At 45.6% G+C, this 24,583-nt stretch overlaps 8 protein-coding genes across 8 annotated transcripts, besides 29 other annotated features; all 8 read right to left on the reverse strand.

The window, feature by feature from the left end:
* Positions 1-12: 12 nt before the first annotated feature.
* Positions 13-47: a sequence feature (A-rich).
* A 239-nt stretch (positions 48-286) lies between these two features.
* Positions 287-325: a sequence feature (A-rich).
* Positions 326-569: 244 nt separating this feature from the next.
* Positions 570-634: a microsatellite.
* A 721-nt stretch (positions 635-1,355) lies between these two features.
* Positions 1,356-1,372: a microsatellite.
* A 380-nt stretch (positions 1,373-1,752) lies between these two features.
* TraAM80_01022 (zinc finger protein family memeber) lies at positions 1,753-3,105 on the reverse strand (the record flags this gene model as incomplete). Its single annotated transcript, XM_029378078.1, has 1 exon — positions 1,753-3,105. One exon carries the CDS (start codon positions 3,103-3,105, stop codon positions 1,753-1,755), a length of 1,353 nt encoding a protein of 450 aa, XP_029242044.1.
* A 97-nt stretch (positions 3,106-3,202) lies between these two features.
* Positions 3,203-3,281: a sequence feature (A-rich).
* A 100-nt stretch (positions 3,282-3,381) lies between these two features.
* Positions 3,382-3,458: a microsatellite.
* Positions 3,459-3,897: 439 nt separating this feature from the next.
* Positions 3,898-3,984: a sequence feature (A-rich).
* Positions 3,985-4,180: 196 nt separating this feature from the next.
* Positions 4,181-4,214: a microsatellite.
* A 262-nt stretch (positions 4,215-4,476) lies between these two features.
* Positions 4,477-4,529: a microsatellite.
* Positions 4,530-4,576: 47 nt separating this feature from the next.
* Positions 4,577-4,614: a sequence feature (A-rich).
* Positions 4,615-4,640: 26 nt separating this feature from the next.
* Positions 4,641-5,600, reverse strand: TraAM80_01023 (uncharacterized protein; the record flags this gene model as incomplete). Its single annotated transcript, XM_029378079.1, has 1 exon — positions 4,641-5,600. One exon carries the CDS (start codon positions 5,598-5,600, stop codon positions 4,641-4,643), a length of 960 nt encoding a protein of 319 aa, XP_029242045.1.
* Positions 5,601-6,797: 1,197 nt separating this feature from the next.
* Positions 6,798-6,844: a microsatellite.
* Positions 6,845-7,413: 569 nt separating this feature from the next.
* Positions 7,414-7,449: a microsatellite.
* A 227-nt stretch (positions 7,450-7,676) lies between these two features.
* Positions 7,677-7,709: a microsatellite.
* Positions 7,710-8,493: 784 nt separating this feature from the next.
* Positions 8,494-8,531: a sequence feature (A-rich).
* An 80-nt stretch (positions 8,532-8,611) lies between these two features.
* On the reverse strand, positions 8,612-10,300 carry TraAM80_01024 (zinc finger protein family memeber; the record flags this gene model as incomplete). The annotated part of the gene is made up of 1 exon (XM_029378080.1): positions 8,612-10,300. One exon carries the CDS (start codon positions 10,298-10,300, stop codon positions 8,612-8,614), a length of 1,689 nt encoding a protein of 562 aa, XP_029242046.1.
* Positions 10,301-10,370: 70 nt separating this feature from the next.
* Positions 10,371-10,399: a microsatellite.
* Positions 10,400-11,069: 670 nt separating this feature from the next.
* Positions 11,070-11,127: a sequence feature (A-rich).
* Positions 11,128-11,482: 355 nt separating this feature from the next.
* Positions 11,483-11,505: a microsatellite.
* Positions 11,506-11,699: 194 nt separating this feature from the next.
* Positions 11,700-13,220, reverse strand: TraAM80_01025 (putative cholinephosphate cytidylyltransferase A; the record flags this gene model as incomplete). The annotated part of the gene is made up of 1 exon (XM_029378081.1): positions 11,700-13,220. The coding sequence occupies one exon, from the start codon at positions 13,218-13,220 to the stop codon at positions 11,700-11,702; it is 1,521 nt and encodes a 506-aa protein (XP_029242047.1).
* Positions 13,221-14,592: 1,372 nt separating this feature from the next.
* Positions 14,593-14,628: a sequence feature (A-rich).
* A 162-nt stretch (positions 14,629-14,790) lies between these two features.
* On the reverse strand, positions 14,791-17,898 carry TraAM80_01026 (uncharacterized protein; the record flags this gene model as incomplete). The annotated part of the gene is made up of 1 exon (XM_029378082.1): positions 14,791-17,898. One exon carries the CDS (start codon positions 17,896-17,898, stop codon positions 14,791-14,793), a length of 3,108 nt encoding a protein of 1,035 aa, XP_029242048.1.
* A 21-nt stretch (positions 17,899-17,919) lies between these two features.
* Positions 17,920-17,956: a sequence feature (A-rich).
* Positions 17,957-18,064: 108 nt separating this feature from the next.
* Positions 18,065-18,093: a microsatellite.
* Positions 18,094-18,236: 143 nt separating this feature from the next.
* TraAM80_01027 (acetyltransferase) lies at positions 18,237-19,472 on the reverse strand (the record flags this gene model as incomplete). Its single annotated transcript, XM_029378083.1, has 1 exon — positions 18,237-19,472. The coding sequence occupies one exon, from the start codon at positions 19,470-19,472 to the stop codon at positions 18,237-18,239; it is 1,236 nt and encodes a 411-aa protein (XP_029242049.1).
* A 95-nt stretch (positions 19,473-19,567) lies between these two features.
* Positions 19,568-19,599: a microsatellite.
* Positions 19,600-19,613: a sequence feature (GA-rich).
* A 223-nt stretch (positions 19,614-19,836) lies between these two features.
* Positions 19,837-19,862: a microsatellite.
* A 1,188-nt stretch (positions 19,863-21,050) lies between these two features.
* Positions 21,051-21,081: a microsatellite.
* Positions 21,082-21,125: 44 nt separating this feature from the next.
* Positions 21,126-21,198: a microsatellite.
* Positions 21,199-21,245: 47 nt separating this feature from the next.
* Positions 21,246-21,275: a microsatellite.
* Positions 21,276-21,671: 396 nt separating this feature from the next.
* TraAM80_01028 (putative mitochondrial carrier protein) lies at positions 21,672-22,604 on the reverse strand (the record flags this gene model as incomplete). Its single annotated transcript, XM_029378084.1, has 1 exon — positions 21,672-22,604. One exon carries the CDS (start codon positions 22,602-22,604, stop codon positions 21,672-21,674), a length of 933 nt encoding a protein of 310 aa, XP_029242050.1.
* Positions 22,605-22,674: 70 nt separating this feature from the next.
* Positions 22,675-22,704: a sequence feature (A-rich).
* Positions 22,705-22,733: 29 nt separating this feature from the next.
* Positions 22,734-22,789: a sequence feature (A-rich).
* A 244-nt stretch (positions 22,790-23,033) lies between these two features.
* Positions 23,034-24,164, reverse strand: TraAM80_01029 (TTAGGG binding factor; the record flags this gene model as incomplete). Its single annotated transcript, XM_029378085.1, has 1 exon — positions 23,034-24,164. One exon carries the CDS (start codon positions 24,162-24,164, stop codon positions 23,034-23,036), a length of 1,131 nt encoding a protein of 376 aa, XP_029242051.1.
* Positions 24,165-24,291: 127 nt separating this feature from the next.
* Positions 24,292-24,316: a microsatellite.
* Positions 24,317-24,583: the final 267 nt, after the last annotated feature.

Raw genomic sequence — 24,583 nt, forward strand, 5'->3', positions numbered from 1 at the left:
AAGAGAGCGCGTAAAACAAAACAAAAAAAAAAACAAATAAATAACAACGTCGTGTTACAAACGTGTTTCCCATTTTATTTCACCGCCTCCACCCGCCCCCTTCCCTTTTTTATACCTCTTTTCTCGTGAATGGGAAGGACGAGTTGCTCCCATTGATTTGCCTCAACGTCACCTGTTTCCATCCTCCCCCTCACCCCCCCCCCCCACCTCTCACCACCATTAAATTCTCAGACTTCCCCTCAAACAAAAACAACATTCACTCCTTGCCGGCGTTAAATCAAATTTCAAAGAAAAAAAAGAAAAAAAAACAAGAATAGAAAAAAAATTTGTCGTCAAGCTTCATCCATTTTCTCTCATCAATTTTTCCTACTTCGTGAAGTGTTGGAAAGGGCACGACACCTCCAAAGAAGGGGCACACAAGAGTGTCACAAGTACATGGTCCGCAACAGCACATATCCATTGAAACCCGTGAAGAACGCCACACAAAAAACAAACAGCGGAAAAGACGAAAGCGTCTACAACGCCTGCAAAGCCATATATAAATAGAGAGACAAGGAAGGAGCTGTGGGACAAAAAAACAACAACAACAAATGAAGTCAGAAAGCAAAAAAAAACAACTCCACAACAGCAGCAATGCGTAAAACCAAAAATAGGAGAACAAAAAAGATGTGACTAGCGACATAAATACATGTAAATATACAAATGTCCACGTAACACCTTTTTTTTTAAAAAAAAAGAAAACACCAAACGCAAAAGAAAAAAATACCGCGGAACACAAAGAAAGAAAAGCTGCGCTGAATAAAATTCAAAGCAACATGCAAAAACAGTTGCATCAATACTCTCATGGTTCCAAAAGCTCCCGTTCAAAGCCGGAAAAAAAACAAGAACAATTGTTTTTCACAGCCTTCATGATCATGTCGCAGAAAAAAGAAAAAAAATCGACGTTGGGAACACGAGGGAGTACCCAAAAAAAAAAAAAAAATACATATCCGTCTCAGTTTGTGCGTCAAGAAAAAAGTATGCGCACTCGACATGCAAAGGCAGAAACGGTCCGTACTTTTCGCATGATTCCAAAGGCGTTAGTGTGCAAAAAAGCAACCAAAAGAACGCAAACAGGAGGAGCGAGGGCAGGGCAATGCGAAGGGAAGTCAAGTCCACCCCCACCCCCACTCCACACAAACAAAAAAAAGGAAAGAAATGTTGTAAATCAAAGAATTAATTTAAACCAAAGAAAAAAAAGAACGAAAAACGAGGGAGGAAAAAAAAATTAAATAATAACTAGGAATGGTAAATATATGAAGGCACAGCTGGGAACGCGCGCCGCCGTCCAACGGAAATGTCAATAGCACCTTGCCTTTTTTTTTTTTTTTTTACATTCCTGTAGTTTTTGTCCTTTTCGCTTTGTGTGTTCAAAAAAAAATCTTAAAGATCACTGTACAACACAAAATGAAACACATCAGCAAAAAAAAAAAAACATCAAGTAACAACGACATCGATCCTTTTAAAGTTCATCCCATTTTTTGTTTTTGCCCTTGTTGCCGCTCAAGTACTTTCGTTTACTTTTATTTCAGCCCTTTTTTGTCTTCGGCGTCTTTTTATGGTGTTTCCCTCTGGTTTTAATTATAGCCCTGCCGAGCGAAGTCCATGCATTGCCCACCTACCTGCCACTGCTGGTTGTCCATCCCTAGTTTCACCTCCTGCAGTGCATCATTTCTTCAGGATGCACAAACACTTTTCACCTTCGCTCGCCTCTTATTTTTCCACATTTGCACCCCCAAAAAACTCTTGAAACTTATCGATAGACTTATAGGGATTGTGGCGGTAAACGCGAGTAGACCTTTCCATAGAACCTGAAGGTCTTTCTACATCCTTAGCTTCACCAATGACGCCACGACACACTGCAAAACTAGCCTCGTGGCCAGAGTTAAAAGGCATCTGATAAGAAGCTGACGCAGTGGAAAAAACCGATAAATTTCCGGTACCCTGCAAAGATGCGGGAGGAGAAACGGTGAGACCATCTAAGCCCCCCAAGAAACTTTGCCCGCTAGATGCGTCAAACGCCTTGTATGGAGCGGAAGAGATGTTGTTCATACCACCATCAGAGAGCGGTAGGGCTCCATGTAAGTCGTGCGACAAAACCAATGAGAACATCATGGGCGTTTGAGTTACCGGAGTATGGGCTCCAAGTGCAGAAGGTTGTACATATTTCGCCTTCCTGGAAACATTTTCCTCCCTAAGACTATCATTGCCGGCACCGGAAAAATCTATGCTCTTCGTAAAGCTCTTACCCAAAGCGGTGAGGGGCAAAGACCTTGCACCTCCAATTGACGATTGAGAGGCATTCATACTGAAGACAGTCGCCTCTCGTGGTTCCCCATTGAAAGGCAAAAAATCTGAGGTTTGTGTGTTGGAAAGCAGCTGGGAAGCAACATCTTCCTTCGGCGAAGGACATCTATGGGAAAGCAAAGACGAATTTATTTGGTTTGTCCATGGTGCTTGAAAGTCCAAATTATCCATTTTCAAAGGATCTGCGGAGGCATAAAACCGTGACATCATCCGTGCAGGGGGACGTTTAAAGTCACTCGCAACATTCGGGTCCACGTAAACTGCATGAATAAAGTCACAATTTTTACCGCGGTTGCATATCCTATCACAGTAATAGTGGGCACAGTGAGAAAGAGACCGAGTGGTGTCCTTTCGGTACAACAACGCTCGTCGAGTCACGAGAATACGTTCACTTGGAATCAAATCAGGCTTTTTACTCTTGTTCCGCGAGTACACCTCAAGTACATCACCCGGAGGAAGCCGCTCATAAATGCAGAGCTCCTCGTCACGCCAGATATAGTTCACATGGATGGGTTTGGATTCCAGCGTTAAATAGTCCACATTCGCGTGAACAAAGCGACAGTTTTCTCCCTTTGAACACGAACCCCACTCGTTTGGTTTGTAGCTACGGCACTTAACGAGTCGGGAAATATTAAGGCGTGCCGGCGGTGTGTGCACCACCAGGTGAGACGGCATCAGGTAGAGAGTCTTAAAATCGCAGTCAAACACTTCCAAGAGGTTTCCACCTGTTTTGTTTGGAGCAGACTGTTTTGACGGCATGGCACCTACTGTCTGCCTGGGCTGTGACTTGTGGTGAGACAAGAAGAAAGCGGGCTCTTTTCCTTTACGTTAGGGGCTGTGGTTAGCTCCTCTGCGCAAAGAACAGCAAAGAACAAAGCAACACAATAATAATTAAAACAAAAACAATAAACGAAAAAAAAAAAGAAAAAAAGACAGGCAATATATAAATGTATGAGTTTATAGGTGTTGATTCCCCGGCCCGAATAGTGAAGAAACACCGCAACGAAGAGGATGGGAATAGAAAAAAAAAAACCATTTTTTATCGTTTTCTTGTTTTTCTTTCCTTTTTTTTTTTACTTTTCCCATTACTTTTGTTCTCTTCGTCTCTTCTTAAATGAGTTCAAAAGCTCACACTCCGGCCGCCGGTGTAAAACATGTCGGCCCAGACCAAGTAGGGACGTTCCCACCGCCACTTAGCAGCAGCATGGTGCGGAACAGCACAGCTGACGACAAGGTAACGCATGCCCCCAGACCTTATGATGTAAATGCCGTGTCCCAGCAAGACGCGGCTGGTCTGGAAGCTAGTCCATGCTGTGGGCCCCAGACTAGCAACAATCAAGTGGGGACAGCACAGCTGGTTCTCGGCCTCAAATGAAAATGCGAGGCAATAGAGTCCGGTACCACGATAAGGTATCTCCAACACGACATCACCGTGGTGTCCAGCTTCTAACGCCCCACAAAGTCACTGAAAAGCTCGTTTGACGTCGTATGCGCGTCTGCTTCACCAAAGCGTAGTGGTAGCAATCAGAAGAGGAAAAAAAATCTCGGTACAAATAAAAAAAGAAAAAAAAAGCACAAAGGAAACACAAAAGACGAAGAAGAGGCACAAAAAAAAAAAAAACAAACAAATGAAGAAAATGTGTAGTCGTCTTACGAAAAAAAAACTGTAAATTTCCTTCCATTACAACCTTTTCCTTCCTTCTTATCCATGCTCCTCTTTTTATGCTTTGTATTCGTGCGGTTCCGTGTTGGTCCTATTATTTTATAGCCACTTTGTACAACAAACGCATAGACATATGTAAAATATGCACCTTATATATATATGCGTTCTTTCAAAACAAAAACAAAAACAAAAACAAAAACAAAAAAAACGCACACACACACAACAAAAAAAAAAACACGATTGGCGCACGCACCCACACGTACAGGCGTGCAACCATCAAGCTACTCACTGCATCCTTGTTCTCATCTCAAAAGAAACACGAATCCAAATTTCGGTGCATGTGGTGCAGCAAAAGAAATACCTAACGCATACACATAGCAATACTACTCAGTCACAAAACAACGAAAATACAACAGTAACAGCTACTACCACAGGAGCAAACACAAACACACGTAGAAGCAAAACCGTATACATATATATACATATATATATATATATATATATATATATGTATATATATCTGTGTGCACATACGCAGATTTACAGCAGGAGATGGGTCGTGAAAGCAAAACAAAAAATAAATAAAAAATAAAGAGAAAATTAAACCAGCATCAACCGTCAAATAAAGGTTCTAAATAGAGTGGTAAGGATCATGTCTGTACACACGGCAAGTACGTCGGTCCAAAGGACGTCCATTATGTTGAACCTCAGGCGCGGTACGCAAAGCGTCATCGCCATTCATCCATTTTTCCACCTCCTTTGCAATTTCCTCACCTGATGAACTGCTGTATGGTCCCTCACCGCTCCCCTCCATGGAACAGTTCAGTCCCCTCCACGAATTCGGGCCCTGACCAACGAGAGTTGACAAAAGAACCTCACCAGTACCATCAGATTTGGAAACTCCACCCACCATGGAAAGGTTTGGCTGCACATCGGTTAGTTCCTCCTTGCGAGAACGATGTTTGTGGTCGCCGTTAACGGCACTCCCAGTAGACGTTTTCAGCGCATATGGCACAAAATGGCGGTGCGAGCGACCCGTTGCACGCTTGTAAACCTCAGAGATGCTTGGGTCAACGTACACGGCATGAATAAAGCCGCAGTCTTCGCCACGGTTACACAGGTAATTAAAGTAGTAGTGTGCACAGTGCGAGAGTGTTTGGGACTTCATTTTTGATACTGAATACGCACCCCGAGTCGCAAGAATGCACTCGCTTGGAAACTTCACTGCAGGAGGCTTGCTATTCGGCAGCAACACTTCCACAAAACCACCTGGCGGTAACCGTTTGTACATGCAGAGCTCTTCATCACGCCATGTATAGTTCACATGAACCGCATACGCCTTCAGTGTTCCAAGGTCCACGTCCGCATGCACAAACCTGCAATTACTGCCCACTGCACAAGAGTCCGCCTCAAAACGTTTATAGTTCCGGCAAAACATCGCCCGCGTGGCCGCTGATTTCACAAAAGGAGCATGCACCACCAAGTGGGACGGCACCATGTAAATGTGAGTAAACGCTGAATTAATAACGGGGATGGAACCGTTTTTGCACTTCACGGCGGTCTTCACTGTACCTTCTTCTACGGTTTCCATTACGGTTTGCTTTTCTGTTTTTGTGTTCCTCTTTTTTCCTTATTTCCAAGAGAAAACGCGGTGGATAGCTGGGACAAAGAAAGGAAAAGAAAAAAAAACGCATAAAATGTGGAACAGGCCGCAATAAAAAACGGTGTAGAAAAGAAAACAACAGCTTCTTCCTTTCATCCACGCGTAATCCAATCCAGTGCAAGAAGTAGCTCATATACGAGTAACGGAACAGTGTGTGGCAACTCACTGAAATTAGAAAATACACCAAAATACGCAGCTGGCTGAGGTCTAACGCATCCTTCCTGTAAAGTGAAGGAAAAAAAAAACACACAGTTTGGTCTCGTTGCGCTCAACATCATTCCCCACGTACGAGGTGATTTATCCCTCATCTCCCTCCACAGACACACACATAAATCCATCAACAATAGTAATTCACAATATACGTTTTAATGTTAACCGGGCTCGTTGGAAAGCTATGAAGTGGTCGCCGTTAGTGCCCCACAACTGCCGGAAACCTCCATGTGGAGACTGCTAGTACAATTGGTCGGGGTTATTGGGTGGGGAAAGATAAAAACAAAACACGGTGTGCACGCGCACCACATTCCAACGCGGTATCGTTAACAACACAAGTAATAGGCAAAAAAGAAAAAAAACAGGGATATCTTAAACAAGAAAGTCACGCGTTTACTTAGTATCATATTTTGGTCGCACCTTCCCTTCACTAGTTTCCACAATAAGATAGCAGGCAAGGCGAAAGCGGTGTCTGCCAACAAAAACAAGACAAGAAAAACGTGTCCACCTCAATCAAATGCAAGGGCATAACAACCACAAAAAAAGAACATGTTGGAGTATTCCCTACACAAGTTCCTCGCGTATTTGAAGGTATGTGCCCAGTCACAACTTATTTTTTTTTTTTGGCCGGTAAATCTATACCGTGTAGTTTTATTTTAAAATTCTTCTTCTATACTCCGCTTTTTTGTTGTTGTTTTTTTTGTCTTCGCCTTCTTTCTACATTATATATCCTGTTCCTCACCACCTCTACCTTTGAGGTGGTTGGCGAAACGGAGAAACAGTGAGAAAAAGAATATTTATTCACTTCTTTGTTTTACCGCTGCATAACTTATTGCATTTGCGGAAAAATTTGTCCCTGTTACTCTTCTCGTTCCTTCCGCAGAGATACACACTCCAACTATTCGCTTAGAGTTAATATATATATATATATATGTGTATTAATTGATGTAAAAATAAAAATAAAAAAACGATAACGTAAGAATGGGGTGATGGCAGTGACAAAGAGAGATGTAGTATTACACCCACCAACTGCAACACGGCGCCACCGTTGCCCTCCCAACGTGCGCACGCACACGTACGAAACTGCACGTCCACGCATGTGCACGGAGGTTCAGCCAGCGATGACGCAAAATAAACCTTACGGCATAACTGCACGCACACACAACATAAAAATCAAACAGGAAAAAGAGCACAATATCGGTATGGGTAATAAAATAATGAGCCAAAAACAAAAAGAGGGAAAACGATACAAACAACAGGGAACGAGGTAGGAATTCATCTTAACCCCGTTCAATGTCCTTTTCCCTTAACAACTTCTCGGTTGGTTCTTATTTTGGTTTTATTTCTCATTCCATGTTCTCTCGTACTTCGCGGGCCGTTGACTCCCCACCCCGCTCGTGTAGCTGTTGTTCATTCCCCAACCCCCAACCTCGCACAAGGCCGGCATTGGAATGGCCGCCGCCAAGCACACACACCTGGAAGTAAGAAAATGTCTTAGCAACAACATTTACATGCGTGTGCAATATGTGTGTTTTTTTTTTACTTATTACTTTTTTTTTTGGTTTTTCACCTGAAAATGGGGGCGGTAAGGCAAGTGGGTTTTCTCCTTCCTCGTGAAAAGCGCACACCCACATGCTACCAGTCTACTCCTCCTCTCTTTATCCCTGCATCACATCAATCGTACGCCGCAATAAAGTAGGCTCCCTCCCCCCAGGGAGAGGGGAGGGTACCAGCAAGCGTGGCGTATAAATATACAAATATATACGTAAGATACACCGTCAACAGTGCAGGACCATATTATATATATATATATATATATATATATATGTAGATGTACGTATCTGTGTATGCGTGTACGTATTTACATGTACGGCTAGGTGTGTAACGGCAGAGAAACCAAGAAATCGATATACACAAAGAGATGGTGTGGAAAAGAAATAAGCGGCATACATCAAAGTACATTTTCCATCATCTTTTTTTGTTTTATCTTCTTGGCAACTTGTCAAGCCACAACACAGACCACAAAAAAAAAAGCAGTGACGGAAATTGCGTAAAGAAAGTGACAGCGGGGGAAAAAAAAAGCATCTGCACTAATAGATAAGATATCAGTCAAAATAGAAATAGCAGCCGCCCAAACAAAAAAAAAAAACACACCTGTCCAACATATATAACACATTTTTTTTTTATTTTGCCTTGTTCCATGTATATGGGCCGTAGCTCTTCATTTTCACTGCATAGGTAAACATAAATGCAAATATATAAATAGAAATATGGACAAATATGGAAGGGAAAAAATACAAGAGAAAACACGGCAATGCTAGATGCGTACAGGCACGGCAACCATAACACTCTTTCAAATAGAGAATAAAAAACTTCGCCATACAGCACACGCACACACGCTTTGGCTCTCAAATATATATATATATTTCCCCAATCCCACTCACTTGTTGTTTGCTCATTGTTCCTTGGCGGACATGTTCTTTCCTTCCCCTCTTCCAGTCTCATAGACAAAGTATTGATTGTTATGCATCCGTGCACGTGCACGAATGTGTATACGTACATAAATATACATCCCACCCACGCCTCTTTGGACCTACACACACAAAGACCGAAATAAAACAAACATAAAAAATAGTAAAAAAAAAAAAAGTAACAACAACATTACCAGTACGTAGAAGCACAGTAAGTTGCATATCACTGTTTTGCTTCGTTTTTTTTTTTAATTCTTTTTAAGAGGGCAGAGGTGCCTTCTCTCCGTCTGACCAAATAGAGCAATCCAGGTTATCCACAAATGTCCATTCAATTGGATTCGTCACCCCACTGGAGCTGCTGCGCGCGCTGGCACCTCCCACCGACGGCACTGAGCAATTCGACAGGCGTGTGGCATTCTGAGGTACTGCGAGGTAAAAGTTTGAATTGGTGGATGACACAGTGTTGGCTGCAAAGTCAAAAGACTCAGGAATATTGTTGTGCCCCACTGAACACGGTGCCATAGCGGTTTTCTTACTGGTTTCAATGGCATCCCCCTTACTCAATCCATCGGAACGTTCTGAGGCAAGTGGCTTTGCGTGTTCATTTCGTTTCTTGATTGGCGCAATGGAGTTGCACGCCGGGGCACGCTTAAAGTCCTCCTCCACATTCGGATCAACATGAATGGTGTGAATAAAGTTACAGTTCTCACCTCGGTTGCATAGACGGTTGAAGTAGTAGTGGGCGCAGCGAGAGGGTGGTCCGGCGTGAGTTTTCCGGTTGAGACTTCCTCGGGTAACCAAAACGCGCTCACTCGGAAACGTCTCCGCAGGTTCTCTGCCATTTGGTGCCAGCACAACAATCATTTCTCCAGCTGGGAGACGCTGATACGTGCAGCGCTCCACGCTTCGCCAAGAGTAGTTCACGTGAATGGGACACTGTAGTGCGCCCATAGGGTCGGCATGCACAAACTTACACATGGCACCCTTCCAGCAGCTATCCGGATGACCAGGGACATATTTTCGACAAAGAACCAACCGTGAAACACCCAATGACGAGTGTGGCAATTGCGTAATAGCAGAGACTGGAAGAGAAATAATACAGGTAAAGTCAGGGGCATACACCTCAACATGTGGTTCACCATTGACGTTATCCATCTTCTCTTTACCATTAATATCAGTCGTGTTGTTTACAGGCGCGGGAATTTGGCTGCTGCCGTCATTGCTTAAAAAATTGGCAAACTGTGATGTCGCCAATTTATTATCACCTTGCTCCAATGGTGTTGGGGGTAAATAATAGGCAAAATGCAATGGCGACTGAAAAATGTGCGTGTTAGGTGATGCGACTGGGGAAGCCAGATTCTGGAAACCAAGTACTGCTGGTTCACCCACAAATCCTACAGGCGTTAACGGGGAGAAGCCTCCTTCTGCGACATCCCTCGAAGTCCCTTCAACCGAAAAATTCCCACTGCTGCTACGGCTATGGGACGTGTTGAAAGCCTCGCTCGTAAGTAATTGTGGTGCATTTAAGGGGCTTGGGGACGCCAAGACTACTTGCTGGACGGGTACGCATGGGATTGGCTGCACATCGCCCACATTTACCACAAACACGGTTTGTTGCTGCAGCGGCTGGTGAAAAGGAGCAATCACCGTATTGATGGGACTATGGGGAGCCAATGATAACACAGGAGCAGGGGAAGCATGTGCAACAGAAGCGGCATTCCCAGCTGAAGACATATTCGTCGCAGGCGTAACACTTTGATTTGCAATACACGTGGGCAACCCTCCGGAGTTGGTGCGCAGCGCCTGGCTGTGAGGTGTAAAAGAGACCGAACTTCTTCTCAAGCTGCGTGATGAGGGATTTATAGCTGAACCAAAAAAACGTGACTTTGTATTCCCAGCGGCAGTGGTCTCACGCGTGTTTTTGTCACCAAAGTGCGCCTGATACATAGCATCCCTGCAAACCCCATTATTATTGGGAGTGCACATGCTTGAAGTTCGCTGATTGCACCTAGTACGCCTCCTCTCTCTCTCTCTCTCTCTTTCTCTTTTGCAAACGTTCTTTTACTGTTTTGTTGCTGTTCTTTATGTTTTATGGTGGATTTGCGAAGTCTGTATTTCGTCTCTTTTTCTCACAATACCACCGGCTACCCCGCTTTAGCTCCAAAATGCGGGTAAATGTTTCTTTTTTACTTTACTTTTTTTTTTCTCCTCCTTTATCCAAGCTTCTTTTCGCGTCGCTTCCGGTGGGTACAATGTAGTATTGTTTCCGTCCTTGGTCGGGAGAAGCGAGGTAGACAGTGACTAGTCGTCAACGCTCGGCACCTCAACGCCTCCCAAGCCTGCAATAGAGCGCAGTGGCAGAAGCAGCCTCGACGAGTTCCGGTGTAGCTTTCAGGGGAGCACCGCGGATGCAGCTGTCACAAAGGCGGAGCACAAGTGAGAGCGTAGCGCACACACTAACGACTCAACAACAACGAAAACGTCAGGTGGAAAAAAACGGGGGCCAACGAATTCGCCAAAGTAGATTGTTAAATGAATGTACAGAAGAGGTGCGGTTCCCTCAATACTTCCTTAGTGAGTCCTCTCCTGAGCAGGGACGGACTGCCAGACTTGGGAACTACGGGTGTAACTGACTCCGTGCAATCGCAATTCCTCTCAGCGGTGGTAAAGTTCTTCACGCTCTGTAGTCAAGTTTTACTTCCACAGAAGTACAGCGAAAGAAAAACAAAAGAACAAAAAAGGAAGAAAAAAAAAGAAGATGTCAAGAAGACGAAATGAATCAACACCCGCACATGAACTGGGCAACGGCACAGAGGCCATCGATGGCCCCACACCGACAAGCAACAAATACACAGACATAGGGATAAAAAAGAAAAAAATCAAGCGAACATAAAAAGAAAAACAATTGATGAAAGCAAAAAAAAAAGCGTCTTTTTTTTTTACAGTCATAGCTCAGGAGTAAATATATGCCCCAGTGGAGGCCTCCCCCGCCTGTCATTCATTTCCTGCCATCATTTTTGCCGTATGTGGTTTGTACGGCCATCCTCAAAATAATAAAAAAACTAGATCAAAGGAATGCATGCGCACAAAACCACCCTTCGTTCCTATCCTCACACCATGGCTTGAGCATTTCTTTTTTTTTTTTTTTTTTTGCTTCTTCCTCTTCCAGCTCCGTCGTTTCATCCCTCGCTCATTCGTGAACATTTAGAGGCTCCATGTACACAACTCCATGGATGCACACGTGATGGTGCCAACATTGCAGTGAACACAAGCTCTCAGCATTCATCGCAACTGCACAGCCGCTCCCCGCTTCCCGTCCACTACCATGCATGGCCCCGAGGGAGAGTTACGATCCCTCCTTCACAACGGAGGCCCCTGACAACTTATCTTTTGCCGCAACATCAGCGTCGGTGGCCGCCCGAATACGAGCAATCAACACGCTTGTGGAGATGCCCTCGGTGCGGGGGGCGGTTCGCAGAATTCCAAGTTGTCGTGGAATGGTGTAAAAGGTGTCATCAGGTCTATCGTACTCTGTGCCGCACACAACAACGTGAATGTTGTACCGCTTGATCATCTCCGCCGTCACACCTGTGACCGGACTGTTGGGGATAACCTGCGAGACAAACTTGCACAGCTGCACCTCATTGACGCGTTCCTCCGTTGTCATGATGGGGCGTCGCTTATAATTTTCACAATCCTCGTCCCCGCAGACGCCAACAATAAGACGGTTTCCGTGACGCAATGCCTTCTGCATAAAGCTTTTGTGCCCCGCATGACACAAGTCAAAGACACCATCGCAAAAGACGTTCTTCACCGGTACAAATAGCGGAATACGAGTGGAGTAGGAAAGATCCACCAGCATCCCAATTATGTACAAAACGGAGGCAACAATGGAAAAAAGGTCATTAAACACAGAACCAATACAAATAAACAAAACAGCGGCATGTACACGACGCATGGCAACGTTGCTGACGTGCACCTCTATTGAAAGAAGCGCAATCACCAAAGCCCCACTAATAACGCTGAGAGTGCTGTGATGATACAGCGGAAACAACTTGTACACAGGCACAAAACGAGCAAGCAGACAAAGCGCTATCCCACTCTTGTACTTACGCTTCATTTTCAGTAGTGCCACATTCAAAAAGCTTAACACCACCAATATCAAAAACCCGTATTTTGGAAAATTGGAAGTGAATAGCAAATAAAATCCTGTGTCTGGATGAACAAGACGGACAATTAAGGCACATAAGATCAATAAGGACAACTCCGAGTCACGAAAACAATACGTTAGATGATACGCAAGGTTCTTCGCCTTCTCCCGCTTTAGGTTATCTGCATTGATACGACTAAGCACCGTGTTAAACTCTACCAGCTGCAGCGCCATAAGCAAATACCATTCCGTATGAAGATCTCTTACATTGAAGGCCTCCATGAGTGTCAAAGCAAAAAATATACGTGAAATACTACTACATACACGGGCAAAAATGTCACCCAGCGAAGTTGCAGATCGAAAGTGCTTTGCGTGAACCCCATCCAACGAGCCGCATACAAGGGACACAATGCATAATAAACACGACAGTAAGATAGGACTCTGGTCTTGTAGGTTATCTAAATTATCTTTCCCTACATGGTACTGTTTGCCAATAATTTGGTAAGATTGCATAGAGCTTACCAAGCCTACGAGTGTGATGGCGTTGGGGGCCACCATCTCAGGCACCACGTGTCGACTCATTGCCAGCCAGAGTGGGTAAAAGATCACCGTGACAAGGCTATTTGGGCGTGTGTCAACGAACGTCTCCGCATGAGCGATGCGGTCCCTCTCAAGAGGCGTAAAGAAAAAGCTGTGGTCAATGAGATTAGTTGGCATATGCTTTCCAATAATGTGGCCCCATGCAAGACTAAGGTGGCCAGGACAAAACAAGCGGGAATGGAGCTAACGAAGATAGCAAGTATAAGACGCCTCCAACTAGCAAAGATAAACTAACAAAGACAATAGCGAGGAGGCGTCAAGAGGCTATGTGTGTTGTCCACCCACCCACACAAATGCATAAATAAACAACCTCACCTTATGTTACGTGTGGGTGGGTACAGTAAACGCTTCTCCTTACCTTTCTTTCTCTCGACCCCGACTCCTGTGTTTATCAACCGTGCGGAACAGTTAGCCAAATAACTAGAGCCAGTCCGGATGTCGAGTGTGCGTTAGTGCGTTGTTTGTCTCTTCCCCGTTTCTGTGTTCTTTGCTTCTTTTTCACCAAATGTTTATAGAATAAAAAACAACAACAAAAAACTAAAGAAGAATTTTTGAACCTACTTCTGTGCCTATTCTTCTAACTGTGTCTCTCCGCCGGCCTGGCGGTGTGCGTTAGCTGGGCCCGCACCTCCTCCTCTCTGTGCACCCGCGGTCATGCGTGTAGCAGACGGAGTGGCAGGACGACAGGCAGTACGCCGACACCATGCGGAAACGGAGAGAAAACCAAGAAGCAAGAGATACTTTGTAGATAGACCCAAAAAGACAACGGTCATACGTCAGCCGTCACACAACAAAGAAAAACATCAACAATGACATAATAACAGAAAAAAAAAAAGGAATATTTCGGTCTTCGTGCCACTCCCCGCTTCCGTCCACGGAATTAAACAACACCCGCATTCATTAGACGGCTCAAAATGTAAAAATGCCGTTCCCAAAAACAACGGGCAGGAATATTTTTTTTTCCTTCTCCTTCTTTTTAATAAAAATGTACGGGGCACGGCATAGCACACACTTAAGGCAAAATAAAAGAAAAGAAAGAGGGCGTACATCCTCACAGCGAAATGCAACAAGAGCATAAAAAAAAACGAAAAAAATGTACATAAGACGGTTCTCAGAGAACAATTTCACAGCAATAAAGTGCCTATGCACAAAAATTAAACGTATATGCTTTCACTATTGCGTGCGTGCGCGTGAATAACCAACCTTATCTTCCTCATAATTTTATTTTTTACGTTTTAATTTTTCTTCACTTTTCCGCCTTGCACCTTGCAAGGCTTCCCAGTTCTTCATACACTCTCACTGGCCCTTTCTCTCTCCTCCCCCAAGTCTCTTAACAGTGCCACACATGGGCGTGCATGGCTGTAGGGGCAATGTTTACACAGTGAAAGGCCAAATATATTTTTGAAAAAAAAAAAGGATTTATTCGCAAAACTCGTATAAATTCCACTGAATATATAACAATGTTCCTCTCCTCTTTTATGCATCATATAAAACAGAAACAAAAAAACAGGAAAAAAAAAAAAAACGAAACACGGCGGAAAAAACAAAACCGCCCCTCCCTTGCGGTAAAATGAGATACACTACTCACCTTTGTTTTTATTCTTATTATGCGCCTCGGGAAAAGCGAGAGAAATAGAGAGACCAGGGGGGATTCAAAAAAAAAAATGTATTGAGAAACATCTTTGCTTCAACGCCGCCTAATCCTCACCATTGCTGTCACCGCATGCTGTAGCTCACGCGCTGAATGTTCCCACACAGACCCAAAGGTACAGCCATTACCCTCCACCAGTTGTACGGTTCCTTCTTTTTCACCCCCACGTACGCGGTTAATGACACCGACTGAAAAACCTGCAACTCGATGAATCGGTTGTGTATCGTATCCCAGCATTGTCATGGTGACTGGCTTCCCTTTAGCCCTCTCGTCACAGCACGCTTCTATAAACGATCCTGCCGCCGTGACATCCACAACCTTGGCTTCAAGCGCAATCCCCAGTCGTTCAAAAGCGGTGTTGGCGAGAGCCACAATATGCTCACTTTCCAATTCCTTTGCAAGCACCGTGTAAACGGAGAAAGATGGCATTGAGTAGAGAAAATCCTCCGCCGAAAAAAGCACATTCTGGCCATCTGCCGACCTCCCGTTGCTCATCTCAGATGCGACCAAGGCGAGACAGTGAAACGCAGGCCAAACACTTGGTTTAAAAGGATGGTGCACGAGTGAATGACTCATATCATAACCATAGCAGTCAATGTACATATCTTTCTGCGAGTAAGCGGTAAGCATGAGTGTGCCTCTGGCACGTAGGGAGATCGGGTCCACAGCAGATAGAGCGGTAAAAAGCACATCCAATGGACACAACCAGGTTCTATAAAAGGATTCCTGGTTGGTGTCACTGAGTGTCACAAGAGAGTTTTCCTCATCAAAGTGAAGCACAATCGCATAGGAGCCACCGTTGCTACCATTCCACACTGTCTTATTAGCCTGTATAAGAGAAGTCTGAAAGTTTACAATCAGGCAACGTGACTTTGGAGATTGTACCGCAGATCGAATTTGTTGAAGCAGGCCTTTAATAGTGGAATGTGGTGCTCCCTTGTCCATATGTCTTGTAACGACACTCACACCGTCTTGTGCGTGCATGTGAGAGTAGTTGCGTGCCACAGTGGCCGCGTTCTCTAGTGGCAAATGCGCTGAAAGCATAAAAGAGATATGAAATCCACTGTAATTCATGACACTCTTCACATCTGCCTCAAATCCAAGACGATCAAAGGCATCAGCAAGAATGGTGACAACGTAATTTTTTGTCGGATACTCAAAGCGCAACTGCCTCTGCATCGGTGGAAGTGAATAGCAAGCTCCGCTCAAGACAGCCCTTTCAAACCCTGCGGCGTTTAACTGATCAATAATTTTCTGCGACTTGGCTGCTAAAATGTAGCCGTAGCCAATGACAGCGGAGTAGAGTCTAGTGATCGGCAAATGCCAGGTTTTACGGTACTTTTTCACGTTCACATCGGCCAGCCTCACTATGCCACGTTGTTGATCTATGCCAATAACAATGGCAAAATGACACGGTTCCGGTCGGTTGTCCACCTTGACATTAAGGGCAATATTTACGTCAAACCCCATAAGCATCACACTTTCACTTTCGACAGCAAGCTCAATATGCTTCATAAAAGCATCATCCGCAATATTTACCGGTCCATCCTCCGCTCCACCACGACGTTCTACAAGTACAACTCCAGTTGCAACGGTTTTTTCAAGCTTTAACTTCTTCAAAAGGACGCGATACCAGCTAAACGCAGAAGGAACAGAAGCCTTTTTACTTCCACCAACGATGGTTGTAATACCTAACCCAAGTTGTTGGCAAACCATCGTCACAGGGATACCTCGCAAAACCAAACCCTGAAAATTTGTGGCATTCTGTCGCTGTCGTTCCGTCTCATCAAGGATAACGTTTGTCACAAGGTGGTGCATAAGTGACAACCCAAGAATATGGGGGGCAATGGACGTATCAAGCGCCGTCAAGAGCATACCGCCAGCAAGCGAACCGTCAAGAAGGTTTAGAGGAAATATAGAGGGGACCTTCTCAATAAATTGATCACTGAGAAAGACACGTACAAAGCCTCGAGCACGATTACAGTAATTATCTTTAACGCACAACGCCTTATAGAGCACTTGAATAGGGACGGTGTGTTCCTCAATCACGATACGGCCATCCTCCAATAAGGTTGGTGTGCCCACGACAACAGAGTGCAGAGCAGGGCTAAAGCTAAGAACCAAACCAAATGCACCTTGATTATTTGTGGACCATCGTGGAGTAACTGATTCCATAGGATGTTCAGCTTCATTTAATTCCATGTAATTAAGTCGCATTCGTATTTCGTGTTGCTCAATCTGGTAGGGGTCAAAATTCACAATAGATAGAGATTGTGGATCATTGTTAGAAAGATCTTTACGAAACTGAGAGAGGGTCATGATGGGCGGGCGTTCTCCCACGCCCATGAAATCACCCAGCTCATCCCGCGTCTCGGTGTCAAAAGTTGCCACCTCGCAGCGTACACGCATTTCCCGCAACTTAGGATGGTTTGACAGAAATTCACTTGTGACGTCAAAAAGCTCCGCAAGCGTCACAGAAGGGAAAGAAACGTAGTGAAGTCCAAGACGATTTTGTCGAAGAATGTCTTCAATGGTGACGTGTTCGCCAGAAACGTAGCTGCATGCAATTGCAATACTAAGCAACCACGCACAAGGGGCACTGCGAAGCTCTGGGACGGTTTTTTTCTCGGGAGTTAATATCATTGGTTTCAAGAATTCCTGCAACTTCTGCTTTGCTGCTTCTGCCTTTCGCCGGCTACATAGGGAATCCGGTGCCTCCACATAAAATGATTTTTCTTGAAAGCCGACGCGTCCTGCTCCTCCTCCTCCTCCTCCGCTGCCGCTGCCGCTGCCTGAGATAACAGGAAGGAAAGAGGGAGATAAGGTGCCATTTGAAGCCGTCGTATCAGAAAAGTTTGCTGCACATAAACGTGATACACGCCCCATAGGAATCTTTGGTGTTTGCAAAACTGCATTCCCGTTTGAAGATGGTTGAGCGGAGGTCGAACGAAAAAAAGAGCTCTCTCCATTGTGGAAAGAAACACCATGAGAAGCAATTTTCTTGATATCCGTATGCATGACCTCTAACTTACTCTGAAGAGCCTCCAACCTGGCCTCTACACCTCCTGCATTAGACGACATGACTCCGAAGTGCACCTCTTTTCCGCTTCCCTTGTTCTCTGAATAAAGGCTGAATAGCAACATCACCCACAACCCACAGGCGGGGAAAGCAAGAGAAAAAAAAAAAGAGCAAGTGAAAGAGTATTGCAGCATATTTTTAACAAAAAGTGTGATTTGGCAACATCGTATATCCTCCACAGTTGTTTCATCCCAAATCCAACACAGCCCCATAGCATCACTGCGGACCTTGTTGTTTTGTTTTGTTTTTGTTTTTGTTTTTCTACTCCCGTCCAATTCTCCCATCTCGCTCAACACTCACTCCGACAAGAAAACAAAAGTAAAAAGAAGGCAGAAGACACATCCACGTTTTGAGAAAGGGGAATAGACAGTTAATCTGTTTCTCTGAGGAGCAGTTAGAAGTGTTATAATTCACATGTTACAATTAAAGCAACACAAAAGATAAGGGCCGCCGCCCCTAGAACGAGCACTGCAATACCAGACAAAGAGTGCCACTTGCATGGCTGCATAAAATCTTTTCGCCACTCAGAGTTCCACTCCCGGCGCAGGCTGGAGATGTCCGTGCCAAGTGGTATCTCAATATTCACAACACCCAAGTCGTCTTCTTCAGGCCTTTCCAGCGAAGCAGCCTGGCACCGCCTTAGCTTAAGGCCATTTACAGGCCCTGTAGCAATCAAACTTGTGTGGTTAACGGCATTCGCCAACGCTGGTGCCGTAGCACATGTAGAACTACTATCATAACGAACCGTCGATGGCGCATCGCGACGGTAGACAAGAAGCATTCCATGATGATAAACATCATCAAAAAAATAAAAATGTTTCGCTAGAAAAACACATGTAAATCCCCGTTTTACGTAGAACTTAAGCAAGTTTGTGTCAGATGCCAAACAATGCAACCACACCTCCCCCAAACCAACTTGATCCCCACTGCCGTGAGTACTGGCCGTGGGGCTGATGGCGTCGGAAGATTTTGTATATTTTAACGCTGTTTCAGTCGTGTCTTTTATCCCTGATCGCTCCTTACCAAACCACCACTGTGACAGCTTCGCCCCAACAGCAGTCAGCGTGGGGCCAAGTCCCCATAAAGTTTCGCTCCTGGGGCATGGAGGCAAGTGGTCCAGAAATAAGTGAGATGGAACGGGTATACTAAAAAGCATATAAGACAAGAAACGATCTAGAAGAACTTCCCCAATACCACGACGTTGTACTCGCTTTTCCACTGCAAATGACCCCAGGTACCCTGTCGGTGACCCCACGAGAACACCATCAAGTCGTCTCCCGTACGCAATCTGACCAATGCAAAATCCAACCATGACGGAGTAGGGTGAAGTGGGTCCATCACAATTCACGTCACTATCGCTATAACTATTTTCGGTATCCTCTTCTATCTCTGCACTTTGATCACTCTCTGCAGTACCCAGTAGAGATGTGATGCACTTTGAGGTGGTGAAGGCAATTAAGGCCAGGCATGAGTCAGACAGCAACCACTTGTAGTATTCATCGTTGTACTTCACAGGAAAAGCAGCAGCATGCAGGCCCTCAAGTGTGGGTAAATCATCTTCCCTAACGCCCCAACGCAGCTTCACCTTCATTGACACTCCGTCACGGGCCGGCAGTGCAACAATTTCCGGAGCACTCATCATGTCCTCGCCTAAATTTCTATTCTTATTTGTTTACGCCGCTTGCAATTAAGCAACAGAGCTCCTTCGAAAAAAAGAAAGGGTCACAAGACAAAAAAGATAAAAAAAAAAAGTAAAGATAAAGATAGCGAAACGGAAAAGTCGTTTGGTCTTATAATCCAACCTCTTGCAAAACAAAACAAAATTCATTATTCATCGCACAGTCCGGAGCTGCCTCTCAAGAAGCGTTATCAAATCACTCAATAAAACGAGGTGCTGAAGGGAAATTTTAACCCTCCACCCCGCGCAGGTCAAGGCGGAAAGGAGTAGAAGGTGTGAGCCTTCAGATAACCATCCCTTGCGTTACCTTTACAATGGTGATTCCAAAAACAAAAAAAAAACAAAAAACAATTATTACAGATGACTTTTATATTCGTGTGCTGAGCTATGCCTCGCACAAACCCCCAACAACAACAAAAAAAAAAGTGGACCTGGCGGGTCCCACGGCAAGGGTTCAACAAGGCTGAAGACGTAAAAAAAAAAAAAGACACGTGGAAGAAGTAGGGCACAGCGTTGTGGTCAAAGGTTCTCTCATCACAACATCAAAACGGTTTAAAGTAAAACAAAAAAAAATCGAGCCTATAAAATAAAATCACATGCAAACCAGCCACATCTCCATATCTTTGCCTTGATGTACAGCCTCAGTTTGTTTTCCACCCGTTTTATTTTTCTTCCCCTTTACAGAAGAATTAGAATACTCTCTATTCTTCTTCTTGCTTAGTCTTGCAACTCCATGCCGCCGCCCAAAGGTTGTAGGAGAAAAATTAATTTAGGCGTCCCACATCGTTTCGGCATGTGCGGGTATGTGGGACGCAGCTCAGGAAAATGGCGCCCGTACAACCAATAAGTCTTACAACAAAAACTTCGTCGGGGAGAAGCTTCCAGGCCACGGCGCTGTGATCTGGAAGACGCCAGCAGGACGGTGTTCCGGAGAGCAGGCTCTGCCTTGCCTCTCCGCCTTTCCCCTTTAAAATTCAGTTTGCACTGGACTCTCCATCAGTGGCATGCACTTGGGTCGGGGCCGACAAGACTGACTGTGATCCCCTTCTGCAACAGAATGGATGTGCCCGAGCATGAAACGCGTGGTGCCAACTCCATGCACGTGCTGGCCACTAACAGCTCTTGTGTTCAAGCATTTTACCTCTTCTAAGAGCACCCTAAATGTTTTATGTTGCACAAGAAGAGTGCGTTGGCAACACAGTAGCAATCACCTCAGGGTGTCGTACATGTCTTGTTCTTCACCCAGCAGTGCACTACAAAGTGTTGAACCTTCAGCACTCTGCCGAGTCAACGCAACGATGCTTCAGCACTGCCCCCTGGCATCACCCTTGGGGCAGGCAAGTGATATACTGCTAGAGACACTCCTTCTTTATTGCCCCACCTATTGGTGGTTTTGCGTTAATTCGCTTCACCTCCACCATTCTTTGGCGGAGTTCTACGTTTCTTCTTTGCCACCTACCCACTCACCATCAGCAGAGTGAGCTGATCAGCAATGGATACGCCTGTGCGTGTACACGCACCCATATGTATGGTATTTTCCCTCCTTCCCCCTCCTCCTCTTATCCTCCTCTTTTTTTTGTTGTTGTTTTATCAACGCATTCGGAGTTAGATGAATCTTTGCTTATGTCATCTTTTTCTCTCTTTTCTTCTCTTTTCATTTTTGCCTGTGTCTAGATCGTTTTCTTTTGTGCTCAGTTTTCAATGTAACTTTCGTCATTCCTTTCCCAACCCCCATTTTTAATTATTTATTATTTTTTTTTTTTTGTGGCGGATGAAGCAAGCGTGGGATCGGACTGAAACACCCACGGGGGCGGACGAAAAGTCTCGTCCTGGCGTTTCCCCACCTACACGCCCGCCTTCCCGCTCCAACACACGCCGTGCGGCGTATGGGGACCCCTGATACAACAAAAAAAAAAACAATCAAGACGTAAAAATATACATATATACTTATATTTACGGAAACGTAAAACATGTAAATGAGACGGTGGCCTCGCCCCTTAAGAAAAAAAAAGACCTCTCTCTCACCCAAAACACTCAGTCGTTTGCCGTTTATTTTTTTTTTACTCCACACACACACCCTCGTGTTTTGGCAGCCCCATCCTCTCTACCCCTCATGCAGACGCACCGACGCAACGGGAGTCAAGGGGAGAGCCTCGAATTCTACTCGGAGGCGCGCCATGCCTTTACATTCCGTGTCAAGTACTCAATCACAAAAAAACACGCCACTGTGTGTGTCGCACATCGGCAGAAGTACGGAACAAAGGAGTCATACATTGCCAACACGCCCTCCTCACGGGCAATGCGGGAAATGGCTTGTACAACATTCGTATACTTCACTTTGGCGACTTGCCCTTCGGGCGTTTTGCCTTTGCGAGCCTCAGACGACATGCGTACACGTGCCATCTCAACCGGCATTGTACAGAAGGCGTAGAAGAGGGCCGTACAAATGCTGGCCGCATTCACAACAATGTTGTCACTGTACGGGGTAACACGCTTCCGCTCAGCTTGTTGTTTGTTTTGGCGACGCAGAAAAGTAAGCACCTGGTCGTGGACAGCCACCTGGCACACACCCACAAGGGCTGCACGCGAGGCAAGAGCTCCAATTCCGCGCCAATATCCAGCAATGCCGTTCGCCCCGTACACCTGCGCTGCTGCACCGTTGATTGAAAGCTTTGTCGGACTTGTTGTCTGCAGCACAAGGCACACTTCAACTGGAGAACTCAAAAAGCTCGCAAACGCCCCGGAAACAGCTCCAGCAATTGCTCGATCCGCAACTGTTGGGGATGCATCCGACCCAGCGCCCTTCACAGACATGATGGCATCGCGAAAAATAGGGTAACAACCGAGACGTGCAGGGGCATACACCACCTGACGGAGAAGACCTGCCGATAGCCCCTTGAAGGCACCTCGTTCTTGTACCTGTCGCAAGCATTCCATCTGCGAAGTGCCGGCAGGTGCCATCATTACGGTATTCTTCCACATCTCAAATGGGTGCGTGAAGACCCACCCAAGCATGCCAGAAAAGCCGGCAATGCCAACAGTCCACGGCAGTGGCAGCGGAGCATTCTTCTGAATCTTTTTTTCTGATGACATATTTTGTAGGGTCCGCGATGAAATAAGACAACTGTAGATGGTCAACGTAGCCTCAAACCATCACATAAGGAAAAACAGAAAAGAGTAAAAAAAAAAAAAACATCGTATTTCAAACAACAGTCTTGAAGTCAAACAAACAAATAAACACACACACACACACGCACACGAACCAAAAAAAAAAAAAAAATGTGTCTTTGTATATTGACACTCAAAACCACACGTCTTCTTGGTGAGTGTGAAAAACACAATCGCATCTCTATGCATCGATGAAAACCACACACCCATACACCCATACATACAGGTAAGAATGCATGCAGTGGCCTGCTTCGCCGTTTTTCTATTTTTTTTTCCTTGGAATAAGAAGGAGTTTTCTGTCTGTATCTTCCTCACCCACGCAAACTGCGGCAGAGAGACGCCGAAAGAAATCTCCTACCCCAATCCACTTTTACCTCCACGTGCTGCAAGACTGTTTTTCCCTCGATAGCCTTCCTGGTGGAGAACAGCCCGTTGTCGCAGAATTCCCCGCCAGTGATCATGCAGCTGCGTTGCCGTCCGAGCAGGATGCCACACACCACGGTAAGCATAAAGGATACTTTCAAACCTTCCAGGACCTTTTGCAAATCGCGCCACACCCTGCAGTATAGCCTCATCCTCTTCAGGAGTGAACTTGTGTCGACGCTGCTTCGGCCGCGGCTCTACAGTGGCGATGCCACAACTTAAACCCCCGTTTGCTTCTGACTCTCGACCCCCAGAACCGTGAGAAGCGGACGCTTCGCATTTGTCGTGGGTCACTAAACCCGCTACAGCGTCAAAGGAGGTTAGGGCGCGAGTGGAACCGGGCAATGGAGGCATACGTGCCAAGACGTCCAGCGCATTACTGCATCCGTTCCCACCATGGCCATCCACGGGCTCCAGGCAACGGGCCTCTGGACAGACAACGGCAGTTGACTCCATCACAAGATTGGCGCAAGTTTCCTCTATGCCATCTGATTCACGTGTACGCTTCGACGCCTGAGACCCAGTGGTGGCCAGAGAATCAGATACCTCTCGTGTTTGGTTGCTTCTTCTATCGCGGCTTTGGAAACGCTCTTGTAGTACGGCACAAAGCTCCTCAAGCTTCACCTGCACCTCGGCAAACGGTAAAGACGCGTCTACGCCGATTTTATTGCTGCCCTTATTGTTGCTGCTTCTATTATTGCCTTGTTTTCCCTTGACGGATCCCGTTTCCAACTGATCAATAAACCGGGAGAGAAGGGCGTCCTCACCGCGTATGCGTCGCAGCATAATGTACAGCTCGTTCGCTGTCAGTGGATCTTGGCTTATATTCGGGCTGGTCTCGCTTCCAGTGGATCTGGTCTCCGGTGTGGGAGGGCCTTCTATTCCACGGTTCGCCAAGAAGGAGGCAATTACCGCAGACGCAATACCATCATGATACGTACACGTCTGCCAAAACGCTGGATCCTCGTGAACCACAGTGAGGGCCAACAGCCCCAAAACTGCAAAGTGGTTCCCGCGGCGTATGTGACCACGAATAATTTCATGCAGTATTGTAAAATTCATCGGAGAAGGGGTTGTAGAGCTCGAACAGCGCGTGTGTGGCATAAGCGTACGATGCGGCTAGAAAAAGAACCCAAAGGGAAAGGGAATGGGGAAAAAAAGCAGTGAAGTAAAGACTCACTCTACACTCTTGTTGTTGTTGTTGTTGTTGTTGTGTGTGGAGGGGGGGGGGGGGGTTGTTTTTTTGTGTGTTTGTGTATATTTCCTTTACAATGTTTTGCTACCCTCCTTCCTCGGGCCAATGTATCTTTTCCTCGCCCTTTCCTTGTGCAACGAGCGTATACTGTACGTGTGTGTACACGCAGTAAGAGAGAAATCCCCTCCAGATTGTCCCTCCTTCGTTGCGGCATGCGCCAAGAGGAGAAATGAAGGAAAGCAAGGCATATGATGTTGTCGTTCCCGTATTAAAGTTCATGCGTTCA

The sequence above is a fragment of the Trypanosoma rangeli genome (assembly GCF_003719475.1).
Source record: "Trypanosoma rangeli strain AM80 chromosome Unknown Tra_15.4_contig_00020, whole genome shotgun sequence".
NCBI lineage: Eukaryota > Euglenozoa > Kinetoplastea > Trypanosomatida > Trypanosomatidae > Trypanosoma > Trypanosoma rangeli.